Source organism: Eleutherodactylus coqui, chromosome 5, assembly GCF_035609145.1.
Source record: "Eleutherodactylus coqui strain aEleCoq1 chromosome 5, aEleCoq1.hap1, whole genome shotgun sequence".
In the NCBI taxonomy this organism is placed as follows: Eukaryota; Metazoa; Chordata; class Amphibia; order Anura; family Eleutherodactylidae; genus Eleutherodactylus; species Eleutherodactylus coqui.
The window spans coordinates 162152995-162166110 of NC_089841.1; the positions used below are offsets into that span (position 1 = coordinate 162152995).

Genomic DNA, 13116 nt, shown 5'->3' on the forward strand with positions numbered 1-13116 from the left:
ATTTTGCCATAGGTTTTTTTTTTTTTTTTTTTGTACAGTGTTAATCATGCAGCATAAATGATACAATACGTGTTATCTGCGGGCCAGTACAGTTACAACGATACCAAAATTCTTAGATATATTAATTTTTTTTTTAGGTTTTTCCACTTTTCTGCAATAAACCTTTTTTTTTTTTTTCTAAATCCCTGCATTCAAAGTCCTGTAACTTTTTTTAATTTTTTTCTATGTGCGGAGCTCTGTGAGGGCTTATTTTTTGCGAGACAAGCTGTAGGTTTTATTGGTACCATTTTGGGGAAGGTACGGCTTTCTTGATCACTTTTATAGCATCTTTTTGGGAGGCAAAATGCTAAAAATTAGCATTTTGGCTCTGTTTTTTAGAGTTTGTTTTTTTTTTTTTTTACGCTTTTTGCTGTACAAATCAAAAAGCATGTTCAACTTTTTGTACACGTCGTTACAGACGCGTCAATACCAAATATGTGCCATTGTAACTTATTTTTTTACTTTTTTTTTTTTATGCTAATATGAGAAGCACAAAGTTTTTTTTTTTTTTTTTGTTTGTTTTTACCTTTTTGGTTTTTGTACCTTTTTTTTATTTTTTTTTATTTTTTTATTTGCACCAGTTGTGTCCCTCTGAGGGACCTAAAGCACAGCACTGATTATCGTTGTGATAAGGCATGGCAGGACTTCTGCTAAACTCCCTCCCTCTGTAATTACCCCCCCCCCCCACCTGTGCAGGCTTACCAGTCTTCCTCCCCTTTCATTCTGTGCAATGGGAGGGCGTGGGATGGGGGTGGAGCTAAGCACCAGTCCACCCCGCCTCTTATTGATGCCATGGACAAGGGGCGGGATGGAGGTGGAGCTAAATGCCTGCCCGGAGGAGGCGGGGTGGAGCAGCACTTGACTCCGCCTCGCCCATTGCACAGAACGAAGGGGGAAGAAGACAGGTAAGTCTGCAATGAGGAGGAAGGGGAAATGGGAGATGGCCTGGTGAAGTTGGCACATTTGCGCCGGCCTCACCAAGTCATATGAACAGGCGCACAAACGTTTGAGTTGTGTGCCCGTTCACCCAATCTTTCACTTACAACGTAGCGTATATCGGACGGCTGTAAAAACGGCCAGACGATATGCGCTCGTGAAAGAAGCGTCAGTGTGCCTCAGGAAAACTTTATGCCATTCTCATGCTCAGACGCATCGGTGAATAAGAGGCGAGCAAATCACTTTGAACTGCGCCAAAAACACTCAGCATCTCAACGCTCCAAAATACGCTGATAAAAATGCACACTGAAGCAACATCACTTCATAACCTGAGCTACAAATCAAACACTGACACTAGCTTGTTTAATAAGCTAAACGTAATAGCAGACCCTAGAGCCTTGGAAAAAGCAACCGCTTTGTATTCTCGGAACCATAGTCTAATTTGCTGAAAAGAATTAATTGGTGACACCCCCTAGCCATTTCTGAAAAATGATATCCATGCCATTCATTTCATGATAGACTTATTAGGCAAACCTGCTTTAAATCTAGGAAGTAAACAGAAACCTTCCCATCCTGCGAATGCTTATCCTTATCCTTTTCGAGCTTACACCATGGTGCAGACGGCCAGTGACAATTCCTGAATACCCCGTAATCTTGCTTACAAGAAAAAGAACAAATAAACCGTAAATAACTTTAATTTGGATGCTAAAAACCTAAATCCACTTGTGAAGCGGAACTACCATTAAACTCTAGCAAAACTGCATCCATCTGAGCAGATCATGCTTCTGAATTGACAGTCAACATACTCACTGCGAAGGTAAAGACCTCTTGTGACTCAAAACCTTCTGAAAAGAAATTTAAAAAATACCAATCAATGGTGCAACTAGCAATTATAATGCCCAAGAATTCTAATCTGATGCTTGGGAAAAATGTTTCTCATGACCCAGTAGGATACCCCAGAAATTCCATCATTTAACAAACCTTTTAAGTTCCTTACAATTGGCTTTATCAGGAGGACCAACAAATAAAAAAATCATCCAAATAATGTTCCCCCCAGGATAAAACCAGCACAATATGAACACTCGTCGGTACCTACAATTCCCCATTTGCAATGATTCCCATTAACTGCAAAGCGCATCCCTTTTCGCATCCCAGAAAATGAGGTGCCCCGAGGATGCACCCTAAGAGCCACTTAATTATACTGAGCTAAAACCAAATTCAGCCATAATCTTACATCCTTCACATCCCATTTTATATTGGGGTAAATCACCTATTTTTGATGGAATCTCTCGTCTTATGAAAACCAGGAGATCACAACAATTTGTCTATATGCTGAAACAAAACCTGACATAGAAGTCGAGGATCGTCCAAAAAATACATTAGCAAAAACACAAAGCCTGTAACCAATTACTAAAAGATCTGTTTCTTAGGTAATTATTATCCTTTTATTAGCTTTTTACTGAAGGCAACAATGATAAAGCAAGTAACTATAGAACAAATCCGATTAACCCCAGCAGCATTCCAAACCACTGGCTGCTCCAACTCTGCAGCACTCAGAGGTACCGCCAACAGTTACCTCAGAAATGCCACCAACTTTCTCTCAAGCAGAGCTCCGAGTTACCAACTGCAGTGAGTTACCACCAGTTACTAATCCTCTCCCAAATAGTGAGAGACCTCAGAAATCCACCCAGATCAAATCAGATATATAATCTCATACGGAGTAGAATTAGCCCTAGATAATAATATAATAATAATAATAATAATAATCTTTATTTGTGTAGCGCCAACTTATTCCGCAGCGCTTTCAGGCATGGATAAATGCAAAACCATACAACAATTGCAACAATTACAATGTGAGATACATTGGGTTAGACACAAATGGGTTGGGGGTGGTACAGGAGTTGCAGGGGTTGGGGAACACAGGCAATAGGAAATTTTATGTACAGATCATTTATCAGAAGGCAAACAGGGTGGAGCACCATAGGGAGGGGCGAGGGACTAGGTCAGGAGATTTGTTATGCCTCCCTGAAGAGGTGCGTTTTTAAGGCACGTCTGAAATTTCGTGCATCGGGAATTGTCCGGATGCCTTGGGGTAGAGCATTCCAGAGGATGGGTGCTGCTCTGGTGAAGTCCTGTAGGCGAGCATGAGAGGTTCGTATTACAGGGGTGTTTAGTCTGAGTGTGTTAGCGGATCAGAGTGAGCGCGCTGGGTGGTGTACTGACAGTAGGGAGGCGATGTATGGTGGCGCAGCGCCATGCAGAGCTTTGTGAGTGAGGTAGAGGAGTTTAAATTTAGTTCTGCAGTGGATGGGCAGCCAATGCAGCGACTGGCATAATGCAGAGGCGTCTGAATAACGATTGGATAGAAAAAGGAGTCTAGCTGCTGCATTTAGTATGGATTGGAGTGGAGCGAGTCTAGTGCGAGGGAGGCCAATGAGTGGCGAGTTGCAGTAGTCAAGCTGGGAGTGGCTGGAGGGCAACCACGAGTGTCTTTAGCGTGTCCGTGGTTAGGAACGGACGTATTTTAGCAATATTTCTGAGCTGCATGTGGCATGTTTGGGTGAGAGATTGGATATGGGGGTCAAAGGAGAGGTCAGAGTCCAGTGTGACCCCAAGGCATCGGGCATGCCGTCTGGGGGTTATGATGGTGCCAGACACTGGAATGGAGATGTTGAGGTGAGGTCGGTTAGAAGGTGGAAAGACAAGGAGGTCAGTTTTAGAGAGGTTTAGTTTGAGAAAAAGGGAGGACATTGTCCGCTGTCTCTAACACTGACAGTCGGTGATATTTTGGAGGAATGGTCCAGAGATCTCACGAGAGGAGGTGTATAGTTGGGTGTCATCAGCGTAGAAATGGTATTGGAGGCCAAATTTGTGGATGGTTTGTCCAATTGGGGCAATATAGATAGAGAAAAGAAGGGGACCAAGGACCGAGCCCTGGGGTACCCCGACAGCGAGAGGAAGTGGAGCAGAGATAGAACCAGCAAAGGAAACGCTGAAAGAGCGGTCAGAGAGGTAGGAAGAGAACCAGGAGAGAGCAGTATCCTTTAGACCAATAGAGTGGAGCATAGTGAGGAGATTATGGTCGACAGTGTCAAATGCAGCAGACAGGTCAAGGAGGATTAGTAGGGAGTAATCACCTCTCGACTTTGCAGTCATCAGGTCATTTGTTACTTTTGTAAGGGCAGTTTCGGTCAAGTGTAGAGAGCGGAAACCAGACTGGAGGGGGTCGAGGAGCGAGTTGTCAGTGAAAGCGAGTAAGGCGGGAGTAGACCAGACATTCCAGTAATTTGGAGATAAAGGGGAGGTTTGAGACGGGTCGGTAGTTGGCAGCATTAGTCGGGTCCAGGGTTGGTTTTTTAAGCAGAGGGGATATAATAGAGTGTTTGAATGAGGAGGGAAAAGTGACAGAGGTTAGGGAGAGGTTGCGGATTGTAGTGAGGTGAGTAATGAGAGCTGGGGAAAGGGAGCGGAGGAGGTGAGAGGGGAGAGGGTCGCTAGCGCAGGTGGTGGGGCGGGCAGCGGAAAGGAGCCTGGAGACTTCTTCCTCTGTCGTTGGTTCTAGCATAGTGAGTAGGTGCTGGGTGCAGTGCTGATGAAACTGGGATCAGGGCTAACCATGGAGCTTTCAGAGATTTCTTCTTGAATGTGGTCGTTTTTGTTTTTTTTTTTGAAATAGGCAGCTAGTTCTCCAGCAGTCAGGTCTGTCGGAGGGGCCTGTTCCTTGGGGCTGAGGAGGGAGTGAAAGGTCTCAAAGAGTTGTTTGGGGTTGTGGGATAGTGAGGAGACAAGGAAGGTGAAATAAACTTGTTTGGCATGGTGAAGGGCTAGGTTATACGTTTTAAGCATGAATTTGAAGTGGAGGAAGTCTGCCGGCAGCTTTGACTTTCTCCACAGCCGCTCGGCGCACCTAGAGCACCGCCGCATGAAGTGTGTTTGGGACGTGAGCCAGGGTTGCCGTGGTCTGCGTTTGACGGCTCGCGTAGATGCTCCAGTCTACTAACAACCACTCCATTTTTATACCCACAGCGGCAGGCAGCAAGCCATTTTCGCAGTTCCGCACTCCCTATTAATAAAACACATCTGTTAAGACATAAATTCCCCATCTTCCCTGAACCAGCCCTTAGCTGAATAAGCCTAGGAAGGGTTAACACTGACACATTTACAACTGACCAATCTACCTAAACTAGTATACAGGATAAATCCTTCTATACACCGGTGCCAGTAACCAGGTATACCACCTGGCTACCGGGGGTCTCGCCATCTTGTAGAGCTCCACCTGTACCCTGCACCTCTCTCAGTGCTGGACTTTGTGTTGGCATCTGGTGGGCACTGTTCTTGCTGCCCGGTCTCAGTCGCCTCCATGCAGATAAAGGTAAAGGGTGTCTCACTCCTTCCGTGTTCTCTTCGCTGGCGGTTTTCTACCGACAAATCCTCCTCAGATACAAACGTTCACACAATGTCCTCTGCCTGTTCAACTCTCCTCCTGGCCTGCACTTCTGACAAGTCCTAAAACTGAAGTGCCGGGGATTACAGACATCTGTGAAGTTATTCCTCACTGTCCACTTCATCCGACTCTGACTATCAGCCACCTCAGAAGGTCCTCCATCTTCACAAAGGATCTGAGGCTGTTATTGTGAGAGGAAAGCTAGTGAGGGAGATGCAGCCGCAACACTAGTAGCTCTTCATGAACTGGAGGAGGTGGTTTGCAGAGCAAAGCCACCCAGCAGGAACCATGAGCCTTCAGTTCCCAGTAGAGTCTATAAAAGAGCAAGGAAGTGGCAGCAGCAATGGTGGAGTACAAATAAAAGAATCCCCTTATTCTCCGTGATATACAGGTCTTGTGAGAGGAGCTGACAGGAACAGGGAGTCTTCACTTGGATTCAGTAACTGCTCACAATCTTGTGGTGCTGTATTAAAAAAAAAAACCTAGCTCACCATCCTGCCAGCACCTCCTTATATCAGCTCTCGCTTCCTCTCACCAATGGTTCCCACCAATCGGCTTCTGTTGGTAGGGCCGGAGCTTCACAGAAGGATCCCTCAGGCATATATCTAGATTCATCAGCACTTCAGCACTATTCAGCAAATCCAGCAACCTGATTTGTTCTGATTGACAATTCCAGCAACCTGATTGGTGAATAGTGCTGATGAATATAGATATATGCATCCCTCAGGCTTCTTCCCACCATTTTCCTCAGACCAATCACCATCCATCCTAGGGCTCCAATGTTTCCCTGGGAACCCCCAGCACCTTCCAGCCTGCTCACAGCTGACCCTGTAGTGAACTCAAAGAACACCTATTAAATACCTACCTAATAAGCCAATACTTAGTTTTGTGTAACACAGCATAATGGTGCCCTCAATTGGTATAGATGCCTCCTTGGTAGTAGTGACCACAATTAACAATAGTGCCCCCTTTAAGTCCTCCTGCACACAGACAGATATTTGTTGAGGAAACTCTTTAGTGCTGTAGTGAAGGAGATCCCTGCAGTGGCCCACGTGATGCAATGACATCCTAGTGCTGGAGACCCATTCCAGTGTTCTCATTGGCACTTGGCACCAGATGATCCAATGCACGGGGCTAAAGATTCGGGGCTTAACCTCTGAATACCTGTTGCAATTCCACAATTAATTTTACTTGGGGGCAGAAAAAAAATCTATTATACATACAAGTCAGTGAGATTAGTTTTCAAGTCTCGGCCTTCCGGCTTGTACTTCTAACTGCTACAGAAAGTCTTGCGTCTTATTACATGTATAAATATATAATTTAACTACTTTCTTTCCCCAGCAATGCAATCCTCCTTTATCTCATTAGAAAGTTTAAGACCCCTGATCATTGGTACCCATCAGACATCCAGAAACGGGCGCGTGTAGATGAGTACCTTGCTTGGCACGTCACAAATGCTCGTCCAGGTACTTCCAAGCTGTTTTGGCTCAAGGTAAATATGTCTATTAAAACAAGATGTGCTTCCCACCCCCATGCAACAGTGTAAATGAAGTCTCGTATTCCATCAATATCCAGAAAAGGCATTCATACTTGGTTTGTAGGGGTGGGGTGTTTTTGTCCAGTGTCCTGGATCTACTGAGAAGGTTAATGAGAGGGGAAGCCAAGACTAATGTATGCTGCAACTGACCGGGATAAAGCCCCTAAAAACCAAAACTCTGTTGGAGGAGACTTATTGTCTTAAAGGGGATGTCTTAAGTTAATGGAAACCTCTATCACCTCGTCCCCATGGTATAACACAAATCGGCAGTTCTCCCTTGTTCATCCACCACAAGCTCTAGCCTCCGCAGTCTGTTTAGACATCTGTGACAGCAGCCAATGACTGTGTTCAGCCACAATCATTCATCGCTGTCATTGGCTGCTCCAGCTTGTTGGTAGGCGGGCTCGGCATGCAGAGTGACGTCACAGGGAGTGCCAAGCTATTGCCGAACTGTGCGTGGGTGCTGTCTCTCTGCGAGTGTTCATATGCTGTTGCAGAGAGACAGCATGCATGCATAGTCTCTGCAATAGCTCGGCACTCCCTGCTAGGCTGTGAATGCTACACTACTAATGATGTAGTGTACACTGATCTGTAGGATGGAGACTACAGAGAATGGATGCTTCGGCACTGGAAGAAGAATCGGCTGGAGGTGAGGTGACCCGAGGGAACTGCAGGAGACGGGAGAAAATGCAATAAGGAGACTGCAGGGGGAGGAATAGGTAAGTTTGTTTTTTTTGTTTTGTTTTTTTCTTCTCTTCCTCCTAATGACAGAACCCTTTTTAATATCAGAATCTCAATTTCAAATCTGTAAAGTTTTTAGTACAAGCAAATAGAGTTTTAATAAAACATTCACTACTGTACAGCATTAAAATATATGGTGTATTAAGACAGGCTGCAGATAGTAGGGCACTTGTGTTAGAAAAATCCATGCATATGGCAAATCCATCACTTAACTATTCTAAGGTATCTTTCTTTTTGCTCTAGGGCATGACTCCATATGTCACTGGGCACGAGGTAACCCCTGAGAAGCTAAATGCTGCTCTGTGTGAGTTTAAGACCATTTCGACAACGATACAAGATGTATTTCTGCAGGACAAACCATTCCTTGTTGGCGATGAGGTCTCTATTGCTGACGTGGTAGCTCTGGCCGATATCGGACAGGTGAGCAAATGCTGATCAACCATGATATTAAAACCACTAATGGGTGACATGAATAACATTATCTTGTGACGACTGCATCCGTCAAGGGGTTGGATTTATTGGGCAGGAAGTGACCATCACTACTTGGAAGTTGGGTTGGGGAAAAAAAGGTCTAACTAACTTTGACAAGGACTAGATAACTAGGTGTCAGCACATCTCCAAAATGGCTGGCCATTTTTGTATCCAGTTCCTACCAAAACTAGTCTTTGGAAGGACAACTGGCAAAAGTCATGGGCACCCAAGGCATCCATGATTTGCTTGTGGCGCAAAGGTTAGCTGGTCTGCTCTCAGAAGAGCTACTGTAGCACAGACTTTTGAAAGGAAAGCTATTGCTGGTAATGATAGACATCAGAGCATATTGCATAGCTTGTTGTTGATTGGGCTATGTAGCCACAGACTGACACCTGGCCACCAGCCAAAATGGCTATAGTGTGAGCGTCAGAATGTGGACAGTGGAAGGTGGCCTAATCTGATCCTTGTTTTCCTCATGTGGATGAAATGGTACCAAGATACACTATGGGAAGTAGGCAAGCTGGCCAGTCATGTGACTTGCTGGGCAATGTTGGGCTCTTGAATTTACTTGGATGTTACTATGACTCATTCCACCTACTGCAGCGCCCAAGCGGAAGCCGGACGTTGTGGGTGAGACTACGGGGTTCTCAAGGTGGTTGTCACAGGTGACTCTGTGATCTCTCCCCAACAATGGCGGAATGTGACCCAGCTCTGTTGCACACAGTGCAAAAAGAACAGGCAGATGTAAACTATAGTGAACAGTCCTATCAGTGTTGTCACGTAACGCCAGTACTTCTTTTCAAGTAAACTGTTATGGGAGCTGCTGGAAAAGGGAGGGAGTTTAGCAGCAGCTTTGGTACAGTAGCTTCTCTAAAATCTCTTGATATACAGTAAGTGACAACCACTGTATATACTCGAGTATAAGCCTAGTTTTTCAGCACATTTTTTTTTATGCTGAAAAAGTCCCCCTCGGCTTATACTCAAGTCAGGCAAAGCTTAAAAAAACCTCCATACTCCTCTCCCAGCCGGCGTCTGTGTCTTTGGCAGTCGTGCGGCAGGCTGCTTGAATTCTCCCTGCTGTCATCCCCCGCCATCCTCTTTGCTCGGCTCTGTCATCCCCTGCCGTCAGCGCTGTGTAAGTAAGAGCTGTGATTGGCTTGAGCGTCAGCCAATCACAGCTGGCGCTCGATCATTCACAGCCAATCAAGCTGCTTTAGAATTCTCCCCACTGTCATCCCCCTGCTCGTCTTTTAAATACACAGCCGTCAGTGCTGTGTAAGTAAGCGCGGTGATTGGATCGAGCGCCAGCTGTGATTGACTGGCGCTCAATCCAATCACAGCGCTTACTTACACAGCACTGACAGAGCCAAGCAGAGAGGACAGCGGGGGATGACAGCAGGGAGAATTCAAGCAGCTTGTCACACAGACGCCGACTGGGAGGTGAGTATGAAGGGTTTTTTAAACCTAGTATATACTCAAGTATAGCTAGGCTTATACTCGAGTCAATAAGTTTTCTCAGTTTTTTGTGGTGAAACTTATTGTCTCGGCTTATACTCGGGTCGGCTAATGCTCGAGTGTATACACGGTACTTGGATTATGGTAGAGCATTAAAGAGCAGTATGGACATTACTAAACCGTTTTCTACTCCAACTTTGTTTGTTTTTCAGACATTTGTATCAGGGCTTGATGTCTTTGAGGACTATCCTAAGTTGGCAGCTTGGAAGCAAAGGGTGAAGGAGGCAGTTGGAGTAGAGCTCTGCAAAGAAGCACACGAGGGAGTAGCTAATTTCAGGAAGACTGATAAACAAGTTCCTCCAGAGATGAAGGAGAGGTTTAAGGCCATCCTAGAATATTTCAGTCGCTGATAAGTCATTCCAAAATTTACAAGCTACTTTCCAATCTCTTGTGAAAAATGCTTTGTATTATAAATATGCCATAACCATCAGTGTGATCTCAATACATGCTGATATCGCAGAAGTGACCAGCATTTATTAATAAAATTTAAAAATGTAATAAGTGTGTAGCCTCTTATGTTTGGGGTTTTCCTCCTTTCTTATCTCTCATGTTGTGAGCACCTGTGAGCAGGACCTGTTCTCTACCACAACTGTCCAAGACTATCTTATTGCTGCTTTGACTGCAGCATCTCTAGTGCAGAGACCAGGTGGAGCACGTGCCAAGATCTCCCAATAGTGTGCAAGAAAATCACATTGTGGTGACCAGTCTAAATGGATGTCCATGTGACAGTCTGTGGGTGCCTCTGCCTGTTTAATAAATACTTGGCGCTCCTTCACACAGTATCTGCATGTGCAATAGAAACATTCACATGTACAGGGAAATACAGCAAGCTACACTTTTGTGCATAGTTGCACCCCAAATGTCTCCATAGAAGTCTATGGGGGGGGGGGGGTGCAAGTAAATGCACAAGGCATAAGCCTGACAACTGCACAATTTCACAAGAAAAACATATGGAACTCATTAGGCTAAATACATTTAACTCAGGGAGTGCCTGCCACATGCAAATGAACATGCCCTGTGAGTGCAAGAAATACGTTGATATGCACGCAAAAGACTTGTTCACAGTGCAAATGCGTCACGCGGAGTTGCACATATGCTCATGTGAAGGAGCCCATAGGATGCATAAGACTTAAACTGCAAGGGATGTAATCTAAAGCAATTGACTACAAGTACCCCTAGGCCTCATGTCCATGGGTGGTCTCATGCCGGAGCCAAACTTGACCATGGCCGAGGACCCTGCGTACCTGTCCGGGTGTGGAGTACTTCAAACTCCTGCTTTGCCGTGGAATCCGCGGCCCAATTGCAGTGTCAATTGGGGACGGGGTGCGGATCGCCTGGAAGCCGTCCGCACCAAAATGGAGCATGCTGCAATTTTTGTCTTCTGCATTTGGAATCCAGAAAACAAATCCTCTTGTGTAAATCCAAGTGTGAACGCCCATGGCTCCCTATCTTCCGGATTGAATTGCGGATCTTCCGCAATTCACATCTGCCTGTGGACATAAGGGCTTTGAGCTATGTTCATATACAGTGGATTTTCTGTGCGGCTCTTCTGCAGAGAAGATCCACAGCCTTTACAGGAGCAGTAAAGGGGATGAGATTTCTTTAAATCATATCCACACGCTGCAGAGCAAATCTGTACGAAACTTGAGTGGAAATCAACATTGCATGGTTTTTTTTTCGGAATGTCCACTGTGGACATTCTGCAACAAATCATCCTGTGTGGACATGGTTTAAGGCCACTTTCACACAGGCAAAACTCTCGCTGTGTGTTGTGCATAAATCTTGCCAGACTATGACTCCATTCTCTTCAATAGAATCATAGGACATGCAGTGTGTATGTATAGTCACGTTCCTAAGACCGCATCGCCCATTGATTTTGATAGGACCTTTTAATGCATGGCTATCGCATTAAAATCAATGGGGAAACTTCCAATCCTTTAGCGCGTGTGAGGATCTGAATTTCACGGATGCAAGGTGGTTTTGCATGACAAATCACCTCTCGGGTAAAAGGCAAGTTCACGAGCACAATATTGGGCAAAGTTTACCAGTTTCACACAGGATGGAATAGGTCTGTGCTGACAATTTCTGTAAAGTTATCCCCATGGGGCTTGAATTCCACATCTGTCAAAATCCATGTGCCTTTATTGGCAGATTAAAATCTGCTGTGAATTTCTAACATACCAGAGATGGAATTCTGCAATTAGTCTGCTAAAAAGATGCAAGAAACTCTACAAAATGTTCTGCAGAAACAATCTGTATAATGGCTCCTACACACTTGCGATTGTGTTTTTTGTTAACGTGATTGTCAATGGGACTTTCTATTGTAAAAAAAACGCAACGCACGCAACTGCGTTTTTTGGTGCATTGCGTTTTTAACATTAGAAAGTTCCATTGACAATCACGTTAACAAAAAACTCAGTCGCAAGTGTGTGGGAGCCCTTAGACAAAAAACACAACTGCACAGCAGCCTGTGAAATAATTATACCTGTATGATAGCACCATTGGGGCGCTTTCAGATGCCAGTTATGTTCAGTGCTTTTTTTTTTTTTGTGAGCCAAAACCAGGAATGGAGAGAAGGTATAAGGGCTCCCACACTTGCGTTTGCGTTTTTAGTCAACGCGATTGTCAATGGGACCTTCTAATGTTAAAAACGCAACACAGTGCAACTTGCGTTTTTGTTGTGTTGCGTTTTTAACATTAGAAAGTCCCATTGACAAACGCAAGTGTGTGGGAGCCCTAATAGAAAGATTTGCATGTCTTCTGTATTTTGGACCCACTCTTGGTTTTGGGCTACAAAAAAACAGAACATAAAAACTGTTGCGTGAAAGCGCCCTTAGGGCTCACTCACATGGGTGTATGGTGCCTACGTTTTTCATAAGCCTAATGTGTTGCTAAAAGCCCATTGATTTCTATTGGGCCACTCCTCATACCTACCTTTTTCACATGTGCAGAAAAAGACTAAGCATGTATGAAAAATACACATGTAATATGCAGCACACATGCCTGTGAATGAGCCTTTAGATTATGTTTCCAAATAGCAGGTATCCATCCGTAATGTGGGTTAGAGTAACATCAAGGTAAAATAAGGACGACTCTGTCCAAGGAAAGGTGTAATTTGCTTTTAAGATTCCACATGGGGGAGGGATGTGTTAAGAGATTCTGATTTGTGGGTGTTTACGGTGGGGCCAGAGATTTATGCAAAGCTAGATGAAAATTGTTGAAGTTTGTGAAGAGAGATGTGGGGCTGGATAATGAAGAGAAGAATGTTGTCAGCAAATAGGTTTATTTTTGTGGTGGATACCACCAACTTTTATGCCTTATGTGAGTTATGTACTAACAGTCAGGTTCAAAGGCCAGTACGAATAGGCTGATGGAGGACACCCCTGTATCATCCCTCGCTCAGTGGGAAAGGATGATGAGGAATAGCCAGCAT

The 13116-nt window shown here is 44.7% G+C and overlaps 1 protein-coding gene across 1 annotated transcript in view; it reads left to right on the top strand.

Annotated features, from left to right (window-relative positions):
* LOC136627993 (glutathione S-transferase theta-1-like) overlaps positions 1 to 10184 on the top strand; it is a 32370-nt gene extending 22186 nt beyond the window's left edge. The window contains exons 3-5 of the mRNA XM_066603552.1: positions 6761 to 6911; positions 7941 to 8117; positions 9836 to 10184. Coding sequence (XP_066459649.1) covers positions 6761 to 6911; positions 7941 to 8117; positions 9836 to 10033 — 526 coding nt within the window. The 3' untranslated portion in view covers positions 10034 to 10184. The remainder of the gene's footprint in view (positions 1 to 6760; positions 6912 to 7940; positions 8118 to 9835) is intronic.
* The last annotated feature ends 2932 nt before the right edge of the window (positions 10185 to 13116 follow it).